General features: G+C 38.8%; 7 protein-coding genes across 7 annotated transcripts in view; 3 read left to right on the forward strand and 4 right to left on the reverse strand.

Annotated features, from left to right (window-relative positions):
- The window catches only part of LOC104825918 (transcription termination factor 4, mitochondrial), a 2,406-nt gene extending 2,169 nt beyond the window's left edge, over positions 1-237 (reverse strand). The window contains exon 1 of the mRNA XM_010558359.2: positions 139-237. The gene's annotated coding sequence lies outside the window, so the exon portion shown is untranslated. The remainder of the gene's footprint in view (positions 1-138) is intronic.
- A 417-nt stretch (positions 238-654) lies between these two features.
- On the forward strand, positions 655-1,927 carry LOC104825919 (GEM-like protein 2). The gene is made up of 4 exons (XM_010558360.2): positions 655-774; positions 858-959; positions 1,170-1,444; positions 1,601-1,927. Exons 1-4 carry the CDS (start codon positions 690-692, stop codon positions 1,775-1,777), a joined length of 639 nt encoding a protein of 212 aa, XP_010556662.1. The 5' UTR covers positions 655-689; the 3' UTR covers positions 1,778-1,927.
- A 524-nt stretch (positions 1,928-2,451) lies between these two features.
- On the forward strand, positions 2,452-5,503 carry LOC104825920 (cathepsin B-like). Its single transcript, XM_010558361.2, has 11 exons — positions 2,452-2,654; positions 3,180-3,233; positions 3,568-3,648; positions 3,759-3,915; positions 4,025-4,029; positions 4,121-4,195; positions 4,285-4,410; positions 4,512-4,730; positions 4,849-4,962; positions 5,045-5,080; positions 5,227-5,503. The coding sequence occupies exons 1-11, from the start codon at positions 2,577-2,579 to the stop codon at positions 5,359-5,361; spliced, it is 1,080 nt and encodes a 359-aa protein (XP_010556663.1). The 5' UTR covers positions 2,452-2,576; the 3' UTR covers positions 5,362-5,503.
- An 84-nt stretch (positions 5,504-5,587) lies between these two features.
- On the forward strand, positions 5,588-10,873 carry LOC104825923 (glucose-1-phosphate adenylyltransferase large subunit 1-like). Its single transcript, XM_010558363.2, has 16 exons — positions 5,588-5,849; positions 6,935-7,280; positions 7,386-7,508; positions 7,615-7,788; positions 7,936-8,028; positions 8,128-8,211; positions 8,304-8,359; positions 8,825-8,918; positions 9,029-9,141; positions 9,354-9,426; positions 9,519-9,599; positions 9,692-9,778; positions 9,871-9,975; positions 10,101-10,207; positions 10,291-10,351; positions 10,462-10,873. Exons 2-16 carry the CDS (start codon positions 7,053-7,055, stop codon positions 10,561-10,563), a joined length of 1,581 nt encoding a protein of 526 aa, XP_010556665.1. The 5' UTR covers positions 5,588-5,849; positions 6,935-7,052; the 3' UTR covers positions 10,564-10,873.
- LOC104825921 (uncharacterized protein C9orf78 homolog) lies at positions 10,743-12,873 on the reverse strand. The gene is made up of 6 exons (XM_010558362.2): positions 12,661-12,873; positions 12,297-12,494; positions 11,718-11,841; positions 11,436-11,509; positions 11,152-11,309; positions 10,743-11,057 (listed from the first exon to the last, which is right to left on the reverse strand). The coding sequence occupies exons 1-6, from the start codon at positions 12,756-12,758 to the stop codon at positions 10,882-10,884; spliced, it is 828 nt and encodes a 275-aa protein (XP_010556664.1). The 5' UTR covers positions 12,759-12,873; the 3' UTR covers positions 10,743-10,881.
- A 450-nt stretch (positions 12,874-13,323) lies between these two features.
- LOC104825924 lies at positions 13,324-14,707 on the reverse strand. The gene is made up of 2 exons (XM_010558364.2): positions 13,949-14,707; positions 13,324-13,855 (listed from the first exon to the last, which is right to left on the reverse strand). Exons 1-2 carry the CDS (start codon positions 14,607-14,609, stop codon positions 13,764-13,766), a joined length of 753 nt encoding a protein of 250 aa, XP_010556666.1. The 5' UTR covers positions 14,610-14,707; the 3' UTR covers positions 13,324-13,763.
- Positions 14,708-17,554: 2,847 nt separating this feature from the next.
- LOC104825925 (transcription repressor MYB6) lies at positions 17,555-19,207 on the reverse strand. Its single transcript, XM_010558365.2, has 3 exons — positions 18,880-19,207; positions 18,501-18,630; positions 17,555-18,393 (listed from the first exon to the last, which is right to left on the reverse strand). The coding sequence occupies exons 1-3, from the start codon at positions 19,010-19,012 to the stop codon at positions 17,577-17,579; spliced, it is 1,080 nt and encodes a 359-aa protein (XP_010556667.1). The 5' UTR covers positions 19,013-19,207; the 3' UTR covers positions 17,555-17,576.
- Positions 19,208-20,782: the final 1,575 nt, after the last annotated feature.

The raw sequence follows: 20,782 nt of genomic DNA on the forward strand, positions 1-20,782 counted from the left end.
GAGTCTTGTGCCCCCCCCCCCGATCGTTTGAATTAGGGCAAAAAGTGCCGGCCTATGTACGGACAAAACTAGGCACCAAACGACCGATGTTGACGGCGCAAGGGCAACCAAACTCAAGAAGACAAGAAAGAAACTCACCGGCGCGACAGCGACAGGCAGAGAGGAGAACGCAGAAACGGCGCGGCGGAGAAGAGTGGGAATTGATGAGTGATAAACGACACGTCGGCGGCGAGGGAACTTCTTTACCCTTCGTGAAATATTTTAAAAATCACGCTTTTGCCCCAAAACTTTTAAATCAGTAATATAGGACCCCAAATGTATATTTTCCATTTACAACTTGCAAGACAATTTCATTCCAGACTTGATTGAACAAGAACGCCTGATACCTTGTAGGATTACAACTTCAATCATCTCTTATATCGAAAATGCACATTTATGTCTAATTCCTTCGTACGACTACGCTTATACAACATATGATCCCTCGATATAAATTAAAAAAAAGGCCATGTAACGTCTCATTAAGTGTTATATATATGTACACACACACACACACACATATATATATATATATATTCCACGTTGATATGGAAAAGGCGTAGCTTAAAAACCACGCCACAAAAAGGAGACAAAGTCATATAATATGGAAAGGAGAATCGGAGTGAGAGCTTCAGAGGCGTCATCCATCGATCATGAGCTCTCAAGAGTCTCAGTCGCACCACACGATCGGTTCAAATCCCTATGTCCTCATCTCTTCCACCCCGTCCTCTGAGAGGAGTGAGTATATACATATATATATGGCTTGAGTTTTAGGGTTTTGTTTGCTGTTTGTGTGTCTGAGTTTAAGGGTTTTGTTTCAGGGGCGACGGACAGGGTTTTCGACACGTTGAATCGGTGCGGGAAGAAGATGGAGGATGCCACCCGCAAGGCTGAGGCATTTGCCGACGGCGTCCGTAATCACCGTCAGTTCCTCTCTTCCTCCTCCGTTTTATCTTTTCCGAGTTCCTTTCTTTCCACCCAATTACCGAATGAGCTGATGAGATCGATCAAACAGTATATAGTCAGATGTTTTTTCTTCTGATGATGCATGCATGCATGCATGTGGCCTTACGTAGACTTGATTGGCTCGTTCTGACGGGCTAAACGTTACATATTGTGTTTATGAAAAACAGTAAAGTTCAGCCCTAGCATCGCAGATGCGGCCATGGCAAGGCTTGCTCAGGGAACAAAGCTGATCACGGAAGGGCATCATAGAGTGTTTCAGCAAGAGTTTGGGATCTTCCTCCCAGGGGAGAAGCTCTTAGATTCATTCGCCTGCTACGTTTCAACCACTTCTGGCCCAATCATGGGAACCATTTACGTATCCAGCATAAGGGTTTCCTTTTGCAGCGATTATCCCTTACGTTACCCCTCCCCCTCCGGCCACCCACCATCTGCATACTACAAGGTAATAATATATTAGTCCCCTTGATCATAACCATATCCATATTAAATATAATAAACAAACTAAAGCTTCTTCACTCCACCATGCAGTATATGGAATCTTGAAATCTGCATTTCGTGATGCAAAGAAAGATGTAATTTGTGTAATATAAAATGGCAGGTGATGCTTCGGCTGGAGGATATAAGGAGCATAAGTCCGTCGGCAAACAGAGGGAAGCCGTCTGAAAGATATATACACGTGGTCATGCAAGACGGGTTTGAGTTTTGGTTCATGGGTTTTGTCTCGCACGACAAGGCCTTCAAGTGTCTGAACCATGCTTTACAGCTCCTCTATTAACGTGTCCGAGACCCCACGTGGACTAATCTGATGAATATCTTGGTATTATTCGTTTTATGAATAAATTGATTAGTGTTGTATCGAAAATAATAACAACAATGGATGGTTCTATTGGGAATCCAGGCAAGTTGGTTAAGGGGTATGACGGGAAACCAAGAGGTCAGGGGTTCGACTCCTTGCCGCCTCTTTAAACTGTCACATGTCGTCTATCAGTTACAGTTGATTTATCACCCACGTGTGTGTTGTAGACTCGTGCGCGTAGGGTTGAGGTTTTTCTTAGTCCGCGATGCTGTCCTGATGCCGTCTTCGTCCGATCCATTGGGATGTGAGGTGTTACGGTGTCCGGTGTTCGACTCGAAGTGTTGGACAGATTTACCAATATAAATATAAAAAAGAAAAATGTATGGTCCTATTTATTAAACGGACCTTTATGTGATTATTATTATTATTATTGTAAACGAGAATTGTCATGTAATCACCAATTTCGCAGATAATTCCAACGATGCGTGTACGAAGAACCACCAATAACTCGATGAAAATATCTAAGACACGTGGCAGCGTTAGATAGCAGGAACGGCCTAGATTGTTTCGGAAAAGAACCAATCAATGGCCACGATCTCGTCCCACAATATTTCTCCGGGCCTTCAAATATCAACGGGTCATTCGGTTTTCACGAAATGTAAAAGATAAAGCCCCTCTCCTTCCGTAGCTGTCTCTCTCTCTATCCCCACGAGAGAGATTTTTTCTCCGACGCTCCCGGAAAATTTTGTCGAATTGTTGGAGGGAGAGGAAAAAATCCATGGATTTTCATAGTATCAGGCTCCGATTGGCGTCTGTCTTCCTGCTTCTAGGGTTTGTATCGTGCTTTAGCTTGCAGGTAGCTTCATACTTTGTTTTTGGTTCGTTGTTTGCCATTTTTCCCCCCTGGGTTTGATTCGTTTGAGATGATCGAACATTATGATGGATGTTCGTGATACGCTCAGTTCGATATATGATTCACCGGGTTTGATTTGTTTTTACGGGGTTTTTTTTTTGGGGGGGTGGGGGTCGATCAGTTGTTTATCCGTCGCTTCTGAGTTTGGTTTGGTTTTGACTTTCGAAGAGCAAAGTGTAAAATTGAAGTAACTACAGTATTGAAAATAATATTTTTCCTGTTCTTCTGAATCTTAAAAACAACAACTTTCTAAGGAAAACGATAACTTTCCTGACAAAGCAAGCGTGTGTGGTAATCAATCAGGAAGTGGATGGATTCTTCTTTCCGTGAGTTGAATGAAACTAATGTATTGAGTTATGGGGCAACTGAATTCATTATTAGTAGAAAGTAGAAAGGGAGAGTCAAATTCAGTCTATTATGTTTTTTCTGGGAGTGTTTACATGGTTTTTCTGATTTTGTCTTAATCAGGGTATTGCAGCGGAAAATCTTTCCGAGCTGAAACTCAACTCACCGATTCTTCAGGTACCCCCCCATACCTTCTTGATTGTATACATTGCGAGAAACTGTTCTTTGAATTGATTGAAGGTTTGGATGACTTAGATTAGATTATCTTTAGTCTTTTGGAGAACATCAAGTGGCAACTGTTTGTAGGGGTAGAAAAGTTTGGGAATTTTTCTTTGCTTGTGAATCGTGCCGATGGCTGAGGAATTTGACTCGGTACTTTTCTTGGTAGTGTTAGGTGTTTCTCCTCTCAGTGTTTTTTTTTCTTTTGTCAAGATTTTCCACTTATTTTTGTTCCTGCTTGTAGTTTTTGTCCTTTCTAGTGCTTACTTAATCAACGTGCATTCTTTGCCAGGATGAGATTGTAAAGCAAGTGAATGAGAACCCAAATGCTGGGTGGAAAGCTGCCATCAATGATCGGTTTTCCAATACCACCGTGAGTTTACTGGCGTTCGTGATACTTTCTCTTATCAGCAATGAAATCCATCTACGTATTCCTGCTCCTGAACGTGTCTAGCTTTTGTATTTTTGCTTCTGTGTGTGCAGGTTGCAGAATTTAAACGCCTCCTTGGGGTGAAACCGACGCCGAAGAAGGAACTCTTGGGTGTCCCTATTGTAAGCCATGACAGATCTTTGAAGCTGCCCAAAGAGTTTGATGCGAGAACTGCTTGGCCCCAGTGCAGCACCATTGGAAGGATCTTGGGTCAGTTTTTAGACTCCCAATTTTTCAAATATTTAATCAATCGGTATATCATGATTTGCTGACTCTTTTTAACTTGTGATGAATCCTCTTCTCAATCATCTCACTAAAGATCAGGTAAACCGAATTTTCTGGCTCACATCTTTAGGTTTCCACATGAAGGACCTGTAATTGGATCAGTGACAGCATTTGGATTTTGGTTGTTTAGGGTCACTGTGGTTCTTGCTGGGCATTTGCTGCTGTTGAGTCACTGTCCGACAGATTCTGCATCCATTTTGGCATGGTATTCTGAAATACTATATGGCCTCGTTTGATGATTCATAACACCTTTTCAATTCATCGAAGTTGATTTTAATTGGTCTCACTATGCAGGATGTTCCTCTATCTGTCAATGATCTCTTGGCATGCTGTGGATTCCTGTGCGGTAGTGGTTGTGATGGTGGATACCCCATTGCTGCCTGGCGGTACTTTTGGTACCGTGGTGTTGTCACTGAAGAGGTATCTATTTCTTTTGCAGCTGCTAGACCATGGACTGATGAATGTAATACACACACTTAAAAAAATAAATCGAGTGTTTTCATGGTTGGTTCTTGGTTCAGTGCGACCCATACTTTGACAATACCGGCTGTTCCCACCCGGGCTGTGAACCAGCTTATCATACCCCAAAGTGTGTGAGGAAATGCGTTGGAGGGAACCAGCTATGGAAGGAAACGAAACACTTTAGTGTTAGTGCTTACAGAATCAAATCCGACCCACAAGATCTAATGGCAGAACTTTACAAGAATGGACCTTTTGAGGTCGCCTTTACTGTTTACGAGGTAAGATGTGAATGGTTCATCCCAGAAGTTTAGATTTTGACAATAGATTCGTGTTTAAATGGAAATTTTGCATCTCATGCACTCTGCTCTTTTCGTCTCTTTTTTTTTTTTTTTGCAGGACTTTGCCCATTACAAGGCTGGAGTTTACAAGCACATAACGGGTGGTAACATTGGAGGACACGCAGTTAAGCTTATCGGCTGGGGAACCACCGAGGAAGGGGAAGATTACTGGGTATGCAACCCAACATCACACCTGGATATCACCCATCTTCAAACTGTTTGAATTCTCATTCTTGTTATTTTAACTGGTGCAGCTTATGGCAAATCAATGGAACAGAGGATGGGGTGAAGTAAGTTATTCTCGCCAAACCCATTGTTCATCTTTTTATTGGCCCCCCATAACAGAACTTGCCATATTAGGACAATGCTGGGCATTTGTTTGTTTTCTGATCCCACAAATGAAAAACATGGTTGTCATGTGAAAAAAAAAATGCAGGATGGTTACTTCAAGATCAGGAGAGGAACGAACGAGTGTGGAATCGAAGAGGAAGCAGTGGCTGGCTTACCTTCGAGCAAGAACCTGGCTCAGGACATCGCCGGTTTGGATGATCTTCGGGTTGCTTCAGCCTAAATCCCTTTTTATCAGAACGCTCCTATCCATGTAATTCCCTCCTCGTTGTAATGTATATATTATTACATGTATTCAATGAAATCATGGAACTTATGTCTGTGAATAGGTATTGGAATAAAAAGTTCATTATCATTACTCATTAGTATTGTATGTTAATATGTACGGATCATTGATATTTTGCATTCGTGTTTAAAAAACACGCAGACATATATTTTTTTTATTCGTTCTGCGTACTCTTCTTCAGTATTTAAACGGGAAGACGTCTGTGTTCTCGCAACGGAGCGGGCGAGAATCGTGGGTTTTCCATCGGAGACAATGTCGCCGACGACCCGAATCTTCAGATCGCACAAAGAATCGGTTGAAAAATACCGTATGATTCTCTTCTTCTTCCCTCTGAATTCGTTCGCGGATCCTCTTACCTTCGATCTTCGTCGGAGCAAGTGCGGTGGTTTTCCGCGGTGGTTTTCCGGCGGGCCGATTCTTCCATGGTACATCGTTAAACCACTTTTTTCTGGGGGAAAAGTTAAATAGTTTTTGGTTTTTTTAAGGAATTTCAGTTAACGAGGTTGATGGACTTCCCCCGTATTCCCCTTTCCTTTTCCTAGGGTTCCAAGACAAATTGAAATGCACATAGTTGCAATTGCAAGCACGTGTTTCTTGTTCCTGGAACAGGAACCCCCGGTTAAAGGGAAAACGCCGTACGATTCTAAATGCTTGTAGCCATGGATTTGTAATGTTGAGTTTTTCGTGAAACCCATGTGAACAATTCAGCTTTGGTTCAAACCCTGTTGTCTTAGGTCGCAGCAAACAAAGAAATTCCAGAACTTTTTACTTGAATTCCAGAAGAAAAAGATTTGAATTTCATTTCATGAAAAGCTTAATCAAAAGTTTTTCATAACTCTCTTTTAAGTTACAGAATGGTTTAATTGTATAATTTTAATAGTATTTCATTGATTTGCGTGGATCGAGATGTCTTGGTTTCATTCAGGCACCACTTGGGGCAGAAATATATTTTAAACAAATGAATATTATGCATTACTAGTATTTTGGTGATGGCTTTGGTTTCAAGCTATTGAGAATCTCTATGACTTAGCCACTTTCGGGAGGAAGGTACTCTGTTTCTCTTTAATATGACGGGGAAAAGTCTCCAATGTTGGCAATTGTTCGTGTTGTTGGAGCCATTCCTTCCTCCATATTGAGGCAATTTTGAACAGGAAATTTAGGATTTTTTTATTTGTTGCTTTTAGGGATTTTTTTGATGCCTTGGGAAGATACATATATGAATTCTTTAGTTTATGTGGAAATCGAAGCCAACGTTGCAGTTTTAGAATGTTGCCATTTCTTTTTCCTCTATCATCGAGACAAATGTCGATTCTCTCTGTTTTCTGTTCCATTGTTCTGATTTCCATGCTTAAGCTTTGATGTATATAAATACCTCTGATTCTTAATATATAATCCCATTGATATTTGTTGAGAGAGATTTGAGGATTTTAAACTCTGGTATGCATTCTTTAAAGATTTGGGTATTGGGTATCTGATCTTGGAATTCTTCTTCCTACCACTTATGTTTTAGAGATCATCAACACAGCACAGGAGAACTGCTCCAGCAATGAACTCCAAGTGTAGATCTTGACTAAGGGAAACTGTCAGAGGAACTGTATTAATATCGTTTGTATACCTTCAAAAGAGAGATGCTGAGTTCTAGCTTTGCTCCTTTGATGAAGTCCCGGACTAGTTGCCCTGACGGGCTTCTGTCTTATTCATTCTTCTGTGGGAGTGTTGGAACTGATCTGTTGTCCAGTAGAATGTCTGATCATCAGCTTCGACTTCGATGCTTCAAGAGCCCCAGAAAGAAATGCATCTCTACCAGGAGATTCAATACTGCTTCTGTTCTTGCAGATGTTTCCAATAATTTTATGGTAACCATATCTCAGATCTTTTCAGTTAGATCATCTTGTTTTCCTGCCTGTTCTTTATTCATTGTGCTTCCTTGTATTGCTTTAGAACCGTTGCTTGTGATGCAGACATTCCAGGCAGGAAGTTTTGCAAAACAAGAAGCAGATCCTAAAATGGTTGCCTCTATAATATTGGGTGGAGGAGCTGGAACACGGCTTTTTCCTCTTACAGAAACTCGGGCAAAACCAGCAGTAAGTCACACGCAACTATGTAGTAACGTTCATCTCTTACAGCCTAAACTTGATCCCTTTCTGAACTGCTACACTTGGTTCTGAATTCTCTCTGTGATATATGCAGGTCCCTATTGGAGGATGCTACAGACTGATAGATGTTCCTATGAGCAACTGCATAAACAGTGGAATTAACAAAATTTACATCCTTACCCAGTACAATTCTCGGTCCTTAAACCAGCACATTGCACGGACGTATAACTTGGGGAATGGCATAAATTTTGGTGATGGGTTTGTTGAAGTACGTTTTTTCTTCTTTCTTAATAGGAAAAAAAAATAATTTTTTGATGCTATTTGTCGAAGTATGTTGCATCTCACAGTCAACTAAATCGAGATTTTTCATTAACCTTGAGATCAGTTGTTGCTGCAATTATTTGTTTGATATTAGGTATTAGCAGCAACACAGACACCGGGGGAATTTGGGAAGAGGTGGTTTCAGGGTACAGCTGATGCCGTGAGACAATTCATATGGTTATTCGAGGTATGTATGTTGAGAGTATCTTAGCTTTATCTTACCGTTTAGAGAATTTAGATTCCATTTAGTGATTCTTTATGCGTTTTTTTTTTGTTTTTTCTTTAGGATGCAAAGCATAGACACATTGAGAACATTCTGATACTGTCTGGTGATCACCTGTATCGGATGGATTACATGGAATTTGTTCAGGTCTTAACCCTTGGTTTGAACTTTAATTTTTTTTTCCTTTCTTGCGTATTGTTTTACCTAAACTCTATTGAAACCAAGCTCTCCATTCTCAGAGACACATAGATTCAGGTGCTGACGTGTCTGTTAGTTGTATCCCTGTGGACAACAGGTGAAGAAGACAGACAAACCTTTTGTATAATATTGATATCTTTCCCTGTCGACAGTTGTTAAAGGGAAAACGCCGTACGATTCTAAATGCTTGTAGCCATGGATTTGTAATGTTGAGTTTTTCGTGAAACCCATGTGAACAATTCAGCTTTGGTTCAAACCCTGTTGTCTTAGGTCGCAGCAAACAAAGAAATTCCAGAACTTTTTACTTGAATTCCAGAAGAAAAAGATTTGAATTTCATTTCATGAAAAGCTTAATCAAAAGTTTTTCATAACTCTCTTTTAAGTTACAGAATGGTTTAATTGTATAATTTTAATAGTATTTCATTGATTTGCGTGGATCGAGATGTCTTGGTTTCATTCAGGCACCACTTGGGGCAGAAATATATTTTAAACAAATGAATATTATGCATTACTAGTAATAGTGACATTTTCACTTTTGCTTACATATCTTTCTCTCCCACAGTCGGGCCTCTGATTTTGGATTGGTGAAAATTGATGAAAAGGGAAGAATAGTGCAGTTTCTTGAGAAACCTAATGGTGAAAGTTTGAGAACAATGGTAGGTCTTGTTATTTTATTAATCATCGTTGGTACTGAAATGAAATACTTTAAACCAACAGAGTTAATGCTGATATCTGATATCTGATTACAGAACGCTCGATTTTGCAGCTCGTAGACACCACGGTTTTGGGATTATCAGATGAAGATGCAAAGAAATATCCCTATATTGCCTCAATGGGCATATATGTATTCAGGACAGATGTTCTGCTGAAACTTCTCAGGTAAATTGATAAAAAAAAGGTTCCTAAAGTACAAACCTGGGTTATTCCCTTTTCTGCAACCAGTATCACAATACCATTACTGATCAGCTTGTCAAATATATTTGCTCTTAAATTTGATGAGATGCATGATGGTTTTCAGATTCTTGATCCGAGAATCATTCTATTTTTGTTCTGGGAGATTCAAAAATGGGTTATTGTTGTTATTTCTCTAGGACGCAATACCCAGAAGCAAATGATTTTGGATCAGAAGTTTTGCCCATGGCAGCAAAGGATTACAACGTGCAAGTACGTTGTTGAAGCCTAATAGACCTGTCTATTTGACCAGTTTGAACTATATAAATCTTACACTAACGATAATATTACTATCCATCTATAAGGCGTACTTATTCAATGGCTACTGGGAAGATATCGGCACGATAAAGTCGTTTTTTGATGCCAATTTAGCTCTCACGAATCAGGTATTCAGTGCTTATCTCTGTTCTCGGCCTCATTTTTTTTCCGGATTACTCTTCCTCTTGAAGTTTAAAAGATATTCTTATTATATCTCCAGCCTCCCAAATTCCATTTTTTTGATCCACACAAACCGATCTTCACATCACCGCGGTTTCTTCCTCCATCCAAAATAGAGGGATGCAAGGTATGAGCGTGATAAATTCATTCCTGTGGCCATGCAATGGTCGTCTTTCGTTACAAGAAAAAAAGTTTGTTCTTGGGTTTTTTTTTTTGCAGATAAAAGATTCGATAATATCTCACGGGTGCTTCTTGAGAGAGTGCAGCATCGAGCATTCCATCGTGGGTGTTCGTTCTAGGCTCGAGCATGGTGTTGAGCTCTCGGTATAATTTAAAAAAAAAAAAACTCCTCGTGTTGCACCTTCCTTTCATCCATCATCTATCTATGACTATGTATCAAGGAGGCATTTTATTTTTTTCTAATTTCACGGGAGGTAATTTTTGGACAGGATACAATGATGATGGGAGCTGATTATTATCAGACGGAACCAGAGATGGCAGCTTTTTTGGCAGAGGGGAAGGTTCCCATAGGTATCGGCAGGGATTCAAAGATCAAGTAAGTTCTTCTAAATGAATCAAGAACACGATTCAGGACCAGTAAAAACGGAATAAGTCTCTGTCTGTGTGCCCCATCCGCAGAAACTGCATCATTGACATGAATGCAAGAATCGGCAAGAACGTAGTCATTGCCAACACTGATGTAAGTACTTTTTTCTGGTCCAAGTTCTTATACACATGTTGAAAATGTTCTCTTAATACTTATAATTTGGGTGGGGCTGGGGGGCATAATCGCATATTTTTGGATCGCAGAGAGTGGAAGAGGCAGCAAGGCCATCAGAGGGATTTTACATCCGATCTGGAATCGCCATTGTCTTGAAAAACTCCATTATATCAGACGGCACAATCATTTAAGGAGCGTCATCTATTCTATTTCAAGTCATTTTCATACCATTATTCTTCAAGGTAAATCAGTGTTTTTTTCCCCATTTGGATCTCTAGATTTAGAGACAGAAAAACTGTGAATAAAAACCATTCCTTGTTTACATATGTCATAGACTGTGAGAGAGAGAGAGAGATGCAAAGCTTAGACAAGAGATTAAGGATGAACTCGGAAACGTTACTTCCCAAACAGACCACAAAGCTCTCAATGAAATCCTTAAACAACACCTGTGGAAAAAGGCTCCTCCTGTTTTTTTTTTGTAATGAATAAACTGTTTTTTTTTTTAAAAATTATCTGCGCATAACACGGTTGCGTTCTCTCTTACGGAAGCGCTCTAACATGAACTGGTCAGTGGCAGCTTGTCTGCTTTTCCCCGCCTCACCGTTAGTAGTATCCGATGGTCTCTGTCCCTCCCTACCATCCTCCCTACTCCCTCTGTTATTATCCTTGTACAGCTCCGGATGTTCTTCACATGATTATTACACACATTCAAAAATTTAACCATTTAGCATATGATATAATATATATATATGTATAATATAAAAGAAAAGCCAGCCAACCTCTTCTTAGCTTCTCAGCATAATCCTTGCCCCGCTGGAAGTAATCCGCACTATAACTAGATGGAATGCTAAACTCTGATTTCGGCCGACCCATTAGCCTCTTCTCTTGCAACAGCTTCTTGGCCGCTTCCGTTTCCTCGATGTTCTTCAACTTGTATCTGCACATTATTCATAACCAAGAACCGTGTTTGCCTCTCCAAGAAACTTAAAACAGAGATTCAACTCAAAATGTATAACTGACTGACGCCAGGATCAGTAGAGAAATTACACAGTTATTTTCGTACTCGATAGGGAGCTGAACCTCTGCTATCCCAGTAGTCCACTGTGTCGAGCTCTCTTCTGAACTACGCTTCTTCACCTGCGAGTATAATGGGAAGATGCAGCTCAGAAGAACAGTTGAAAATATAGTCCAGAGCAGTTGTTGTAAGGTTAGATAGTAGCAGTATGTATACTAGACAAGCCACATTTGAAGCAAGAATAAGTTTTATGGAAGTATGATGCTCTATCATTATTAGAAAATGCTGAGATCTCAAAAGTAAATAATAGATGTGATGGAAAACCCTTACTTTAAGGTGCTCAGGTATCCTGTATAGTTCATCTTCAACACGCTTCAACTCATTCTCAACCTGATCTGAAGTGTCGAGATTCTTGCCCCTCTTCTTTGCCAATTCTTGTTCAATGTACTTTACCCTGTTGAAGAAATCAAAGGCACCATTCAGCATGAAACATTGTTGACAATTCCAGATTCAGAATCCATATTTGATCAAGAAAATACAGAACCGACCACAAATTGAAACACGAGCAGAGACCATGAAGAAGCCTGGAGCAGAACAAAAAACACACACAATTATATAGAACCACCCTTTAAACGGCCAGCCAGCATCAAAGCGCATCAGGTTTCAACAACCTATTTCAACTTCATACATCCTACTGCTCCTCATGATCACAGAGCCTAAACCATAAACCTTAATCAAATCTGGAAGAAACGAAATTTCAGCAGAAGGCAGAAACTTTACAAGGAAACAGAGAGAGCGGACACTAGATAGAGAGACAGCTCAGTCGCTCATTCCGTTAAGCAGGTTACCTTATAACATATCAATAGAAACACAAAGATTTAACATAAGTTAAGTTAAACGATATCTCACATGTTGGGATCTTCAACCAAGACAGCAGTCTCCTGGGCAAAAGTATCCTGCAACACCAACTCCTCCTTCTCTCCATCCCCTTCGCTCTTCTCTGTCGTCTTCACCTTTCCAACGCTATTCTGCGCCGTAGGCAAAGCAGGGATTCCCAATTTTCTCTCTCTCTGTTTCTGCAAGAACTTCACCTCCTCCAACGCCAATCTGCAAAACCACCCATTAGCCAAAATTGATCCGCTTTTCACCCTCTTACATCACCCGTCGAGTTATTTAAGGCAATTTCAACGAACTGGCGTTAGAACCACTTCGTGGATGCGGGAAAAAAAAAGGAAGGAAACCCTAATGATGTGACTTTCTATCTCGCCCTCACCTTCGTTGTTCTTCTTCATCGGAAGCGATTCCTTTCGAGGGGTCATCTTCTTCGTCCTCTTGGAAGGTCCGTTTCCTGAAATTCTTCTTCGGCGGCATCGCAGAAGCTCCGGTAGTCCTCTCCCACTGGATGCATCAGAACTCAGAAGCGCTCGTCATTGTTATTTGTTTCGTGTTTGTTCAAAGTAACTTGAAACGCAACGTTTCGATTTGGGCCTTTTATGTGTAGGCCCATTATAATGTTGGGCTTCCAGAGCCTATTAGTAAATAGGTAAATTTATGAAACAATATTTTACGAATCATCGCATGTTTTATTCTTTTGGATATCCAATGTCTAAAGTAGGTCTGTCCATTCAGGTTGCATATCCCATCTCTAAATGGGCTTTATTTAGATTTATGTGGGCCTTTTGTTTATTTCTATCAATGGGCTTGTAAGTGATGCCTGTTATGTTATCGAGTCTCAATTAAATGGGCCTATCAGTGGAGCTTGAAATTGAGAGTGGAGATGTTTAAATAAATAAATAAAAATCATGGTTTTTAAGTTTTCCTCTTTTTTCTTTTCTTCTAAAGTAGGGCCGACAACAATTCCATCTATGGAACATTAGATGGTATAATACGATGTGATTAAGCAACAACCATTTAATTTAACGTAGGACCTGCGGAATATTAGCTGAAACCACAGCCACTATAGTGATTTGTGTGTTTATGTTACAATAATGATTTGTGTTTCCACAGATGAACAGAGTGATTCCTAAGACATTTAGACTGTTTCTTACATGAATATGATCCTTACAATGCAGACACAATGGTAAGCCCAAAAAAAATGTAATGCATAATATATCAAACATTACATGCCAAACATTTTGGGAGGGTTATTCACCCCAATTTCTTCGATCTTTCGGAAGATATAATTAGACCACAGAACTGGTAACTCCCGAATTATAAAAAAAAAAAAACATGCATGCCAAACTCAAAGTGCAAGCAATGCCATTACAAATAGCACTTAAAGACCCCCCAAAAACTAATAACAACAACCACAACAAAAGCAAGAGAAGAGAAACTCTTTGAAATATGCACAGAACAAACGAAATTAACAAAAGAGGGTCAGGAAGAAGAAGGATAAGAGGAAGCAGAGACAAAAGCAACGGCCTGCGCCCATGCCTTGAGCCTCTCCTTCACGTCTTTCGGGTCATCCCCTGAACACAAAGTCATATAACCACCAATCAGCAGACCAGAACACGAATATTCGATTCATGGGGGAAACCCGACAACAGGAACAGGACACGGACCAGGACTGGAGATTCTCCAGTTGGAGCTGGGGGAGTTTCCGCCGCTGCTTGTGTCGGCCGAGTAGGAGACCCGACCAGGCTCCAGCTCAAACCCTAAATCCTTACAAGCTTTCACCTCATCCAAATCCATACACAACGCCCTTCCCCCTCCGATCGGCCTTGTCACCACCACCACACCCCCGTGATCGAAATTCCCCTCGTAGCTCCGCCGCATACTCCCCTCCCACGGCGAATATTCCCGCCTCATCCTCCTCCTCCTCCATTCTTTCCCCTTCTGCGCTTCGTTCTCGCTCGCGTACGCTTTCTCTCCGGATACCGGCGAATTCATCATCGGATCTCCTCCGCTACCGGGATTTCTCCTCCTCCTTCTCGGTGGCGTCGCCGGCAGCGAATGACAACCTGGTTCCTTGTCGGAATCGGAGAAAATCAGTGGCACAGACCTCTGTACCCGTTCTCCGCCACGATTCTCAGAATCGGAAAGCTCCTCGTCGGCGTATCCGTCTGCAGCATCGAACTCGTCGCCATTGTCGCCTTCATCTTCTTCATAGTTCGTACAGATTGAGAGCCTCGACAAGGGATGGTGGTGGTTACGGTCAAGATCTTCGTCGTCGTCGTCTTCGTGTGTGATGGACGCCATGTTCGCATGAACATCGAACGCCATAGCTCGCCCGCAATTTTCCTTTTTGTTTTCTTCTTCCTTTGCTGTTGCTTGTTCGTTCGAACTAAAATGGTTTCTGGACGGATTTTCCGCTTTAATTAGAAAGATAACGACGGAGAAACCTTATTTATAAACAGCACTGGTTTATGAAATACCAAATTTACCCTTTCCCAAAATCAATTCATATAAAAACCCTAACATACCTTTCTTTACTATCACGCGGCATGGATGTTTAATTACGCCGTTAATGCGTTTGAAATTAGCCTAATTTTATGTGTTGACTTATAATGATGGATTTTTTTAGAAATAACGTTTTCTTAAATGAATTGTCCTATTTTAATAACAAAAACTACCCTATTTCTCATATTGAGTGTTACCTAGCATAGTTATAGGGTTTTTCGTCAACATTTATTATAATCCATGGAATATATGAACATTACACATATATATACACACGCATACATTCACAGTCATATAGTTTGTTTGTTTGTAGAATTATGGAGTGTAACATAAGTATTGGAACGGTCAAATCTATGTCAGTCCCACGTGGCACTTGGCGCTTGTTGTAACTAGGGGGGGATAGAGTTGGGTAAGACTAAAAAGGGTAATATTGTAAAATTGTAAAATTAACGGATAATTAAAATTTTAAGATTGGTTGGGGCATTAAAGAGCAGTTAAATAACTCGTCGGCTGAGACAAGTGAGCCTGACCATCCGGTTAATGACACGTGGATAATTACCAGTCCGCACGACTTGGCTCCACAAACGTGGCTAAATCTCGTCGTTGATATACCGGTGACCGGTCTTATATAATTATATATTAAAAAGATATTCCTAACAAATATATTATGAATAATGCATGTGTGTGTGTGTGTACATACACAAGTAATGTATATGTGTCGAGGGATATAATTAAATGCACATATAAATGTAATGATTTTCGTGATGCATGTAACCGCGTGGACGGTCACACACGTGTTGATTAGGGACTATGAGAAAACATATTCATTTACTTTATAAAGGTGAAGCAAGATATCGGCAAGATAATGTCTTTGTTAACGATAAGGTTACGTAATTTTTCCGTGAATAAATGCAGTAACATTATTATATTTGGAAAAAATATCACAATGACATAGGTGTGTATATTTATACTCGTAATATCTTTTAGGCTTTTCGTGCCAGATATATTTTTTTAATTAAAAAAATATTGGATAAATAAAGGAAAATCCTGATTTCCCCGTGAAATAGGCTCAAAAGATATTAAAGATATTATAAATATTTACTGATTTTTTTGTTGTCGATCAATTTTTTTTATGGAAAAACTAAATTATCATAATATGATATGAGAGCGTGGCATTCTTACACATGGCCCCCGACAGATACTTTGATGTACTTTGCAGGTAGTTTTGTTCTTTAGCTGTAAGTATTTTTTCTGTTAACACGTTTCGGCAAAATAATAATAATAATAATAATAATAATAATAATAATAGATGATTATCATCTAATGACTGCATCACGTATATTTCCTTGTCATATAAGAGATTGAAAATTGAACTTTTAATATTTTTGTATATGTGAGAATATATATTAAAAAAAAACTAAGCTGTTGACTAAATTGCGATTAGTTGAAGTTTATTTCTTTTGTGTGGGTCAGGAATCACGATTGGAAAAACCAAAATGTTTCTATGTTTATTTTAGTTTACGAGATTTCTCGAATTGTCTTAACGAATGAAATGGTTTTGGACGAGATGAAACCATCACGTGACACTGAATCGGTTATGTTCCTTGAATTGTCTAATCAGTACAAAATTATAATAAAACTTAAATCGATGGGTCTATTTACTAAAATCTTACCGACCGTTGATCAATTCTAAGTCTATGGCAAATGGACGGCCGTGATTAGATGATATACATACATTTAATCTCGTTTTTAGGTTAAAAGTGTTTTATAAATACATACCAAAAATTGAGTTCGTAAAAGGCCAAGACCGGCCAAACAAAAGCGATAGAAATAAAAATTTATTCTCAAATCCCAACCAATAAACTCTCTCCAAATGTGCAATAAAAAATAAATTTTTTTTTTTAAAAGGAACAGTGAGAATAGATGGCCAGAAATTGTACTATATAATAATATAACTATATAGTTGACAGACACGTAATTTATCAGATACGGTCGGTTCCATTTACAAATTTAATAAAGAAATGATAATGGGCTCTTGTAGCCCAATAAAAAGGCCCAAAAGTAATTTTAAAATGGGCTATGTGGGCTCCGAATGTGCGTCGTTAGTTGTTTTTTTTTTCTTATTCATGTTTTTATTCACATCCAGAAATTATAATATCCACAAAATATGACATTTGATTCAAGTAGGATTCGAAGTTATGTACACGTACGCGTAGAACATTGCTTTATTATTGTTCTCCCTTTTTCTTTGTGAAAGAAATAAAAGGCGAATTAAAGTTGATAGAAAAAAGGATTATTTATTTGTTTAATTTTATTTTCAAATGAAAAGACAACTAAACCTGTTTGTGTTCAGTCCGTGGAAAATGAACCTAAAATAAAGGGAAAGGTAAAAGTAATAAAGCCCTTGATATAAATTAAAAAGCGACTATTACTTTTGAAGAAGCTTCACCTCCTGTTTTTCCATTTGCCAATTGGAATAAATGCCCTCCTCCCCAAGAAAAAGGCGTATAGACCAAAATGGTCGTGATAATTATTTTATTTCAATTCTAAAAAAAAGTAAATATACATACCCAAAAATTTATTTGAAAAAAAAAATTCCATTAATTAATCCACCAACAACGATTAAAACCCAAGAGAATGAATTAACACCTCATCGAATACATGGAATCGAACATGGTGTTGAATGGTATATAATATAACACAAGCTATATATACATCAAACATTAAAATGGACGCTTGAAAAGATCCAAAGAAATACCAAAAACGAAAATATATATATATTATCACACCTTAATTATAGGACAAGTTATGCGGCTTAAATGTGGCCATATCATATGCATGCTGGTTATAGGGCCACATACCGACATTCGAACCCTCTGTGCCGAAATATTTGGTTTCTGATTTGATTTCATTGTATAACGAACTCGAATGATTCTGATTCTGTATCGAAACCGGGTTCTGATCAATCACTTGTCCTTGTTGCTGTTCTTCCATCAATCCCCAGTTCAGATTCCCGTTTCCGTACAATGATCCATTATAGTTGTTTTGAAGCTCTGTGATTGTTGGCATGGTGAATGAGTTCTCCAGTGTTGGGATCATACCGGTACTGGTACAAGACCTGTACCCGGTCGAACCGGACAACAAAAATGACCCCGGTAGTACCACTGCACTAGGTACGGTTTCGATGTTCATATCGAGATCTCTACCGATTGGGGAATACCATATACCGTGGTTCGAAGCTGTCGGTATACCTGAACCGGCTTCGAGGCTCAACCGATGAAAACCGAAATTTCCGGTATAGTCACTGTTCTGGTTGCTGCAAGTGGTTGTGCTTCCTGTGTTAACGGTTCTGGAGGTGGAGGAACAGCATTCTGTCTCAATCTGGTAAGTCTGAGCGGCGAAGGAGGCTTCCCGGTCTCTTAGTTTGGTCTGGACATCGGTTTGGGGGTCGGTTTTGTCGTCCATACCGGTTTCGAGTTCGGTTAAGGGCTTGTGGGTAACCGGGTCGATTCCTCTCAGCCTTAACTTTTTCTTCAAGCAAGAGTTCCAGAGGTTCTTGATCTCATTGTCGGTTCTACCGGGAAGCTGCGCCGCAATCTGAGACCACCTGAACCGAACCGAGAGAGATATCATCAGCTCAGTCGTACCAGCCGGTGATAACGTGTAATTAAACATGATAAAAATCAAAATAGACGGGCATGGTTTGAGAATTACCTGTTTCCAAGAACGGCATGGAGTTCAATGATGAGATTCTCTTCTTCCTGAGAAAATGCGCCTCTCTTCAAGTCTGGTCTCAGGTAATTTATCCATCTTAATCTGCAGCTTTTTCCACATCTCTGGAGACCTGCAATTTCATCACGTTTCATAATCCCAGAAAAAGAACATGGGTTTCTGAGAAAAAAAGATAACTTATGAAACCCAGAAACACTTGTGTCCTGACACCATCTGAATCCGAGAAAACCCAGAAAACAAACTCTATAGACAATTCATCAGTGACATTCTTGGTGTAGAAAAGAAAACCCAGAAATTATAAGAAATACTGTATGCAGATTTCTTTCAGAAGTGGTGGGAGGGAGAAAAATTAAGAAAGTACCAGCTTGTTTGGGGACAGAGCTCCAGCATCCATGGCCGTACTTGGTGATATACCTCAGAAGCTTCTCGTCTTCTTCAGGAGACCAGAGGCCTTTCCTTAGCTTCTGTTTGTAACAGCATGAATGCCTCCCCATCCCTTCTTTTCTTTTTTTTTTTCCTTTTTATATTTATTATTTTCAGAGTTTATGAAGGAAAAGAGCCCCGAAATTGACCTCGAAAAATAAATAATTGTTTCTCTCAGGGCCAGAAAATAAGAGCTTTGGAGTCAGTTCTTGAGCAATCTGTAGTTCATATATCTGAGATGATAGAGAGAGAGAGAGAGAGAGAGAGAGCGAAAGCGAAGTGAGAAGATGAGAAAAGGAGAGGAAGAAAGGGTTTAAATATATAATAAAAAAAAATGGATTGCATTTGGTACGTTGCGAGCTACGGAGTCAAACGAGAGAGCTTGCTACAGTCTCTTTCGCATATATATATATATATATATATCACAGAAATCTTTACCAAAAAACATATAGATGTATCACAGAAATCTAATTTTTATTTATAATAATAATATCATTTAGATGGGTAGACAAATACATATGTATTCTGATAATATATGTGGACAGGCTCATGCAGTTGGCCTTGATTCTGAACACACACACACATATATATACATGATTTATTCACCCAATAGCGAATATGTTCCGTATATTTATTATTATTTGTAATAAATATGCCTCCCCGTCTCTTTTTCCTACACGAAACGCACTTTTGCGTTTTTCACGTGGAATAAAAAAAATGCTTTACTGTAAAACTAATAAGTTCCCGAGAAGAAGGCCTCCGCTCCCACCAATGTCTACTGTTAAAACAATATCCTAATACATTCATTTGTAATTTTAATGGTAAGTTTATCAATATAGTTAAATATTATGTATTTAGTTTAAAAAAAAAATCATTGAGCATCTCCATCCGTGGAATATTTATTTTTCATTGTCATATAGTTTTTGGAAATTTTCACCGTTAGGTGAGAACTTAGTATAAAGACAATTTCGTGGAATATTTATTTTCCATTTCGATCTTTTCTTCTTTTTATAGCAAAATCCACTTGTATTGAGATTTCCTACAAATATAAAGTTTTATCAGTTTGAAAGTTACAGCAGTGATAGAGCATTAGAGGAAGAAAAAACGATAGCATTGATGGTGATGGTGATGGTGATGATTACTGAATGTATGGATGATGGTGATGATGATGCTGCATGATGGTTATACCTTGACAGTCAAATTGAATTTGAGATGGAACTCATTTTCCTCATTAATAATAGGTATTCTTTGTCTTTAGAAGAGAATATTATTATAGTAATTTAGCAATGATGAAAGTTAGAAGCACAATTGTAATTAAATGAGTTTGAAAAGGGGGTGAAATTAATTTTAAAATTCACTTTCAACTGTGTAAACTCAGTTTTATATTCTATTGATTATTTTCATGTTGAACATACAATGAATAAAATACTGCATTCGGATTAAAGACAAGTTTCATAGAATATTTAACAGGATGATTAGTTTAATCCTTTTTTCTAATGATTGAAGTTTAATTAAGAGAAACATAATAATTCGAGTTTATTCTCGCGAATCTGAATATTTAATTACTTCAAACAAGAGAAACTTTAAGTTTGCGCCAATTTAATATTACAGCAAAGTAACCATTGGATGATAAGTTAATTAGTTACTCTGCATTACAAACATAATGATTCCATATACTATTATTGGTTATACAGATTTTTATATACAAAATCAATTAAGTCACACTAATTAAACAAATAATATAATGTTATTTCTATTATACAAATAAATAGTTGTTTAATTATGGCCTTCACCAGAGCAAATGAATCTTCTTCATTGAAGATTGGCCAGGTCTTGAGAGG

This window comes from Tarenaya hassleriana, unplaced genomic scaffold, assembly GCF_000463585.1.
Source record: "Tarenaya hassleriana unplaced genomic scaffold, ASM46358v1 Cleome5, whole genome shotgun sequence".
Classification (NCBI taxonomy): domain Eukaryota; kingdom Viridiplantae; phylum Streptophyta; class Magnoliopsida; order Brassicales; family Cleomaceae; genus Tarenaya; species Tarenaya hassleriana.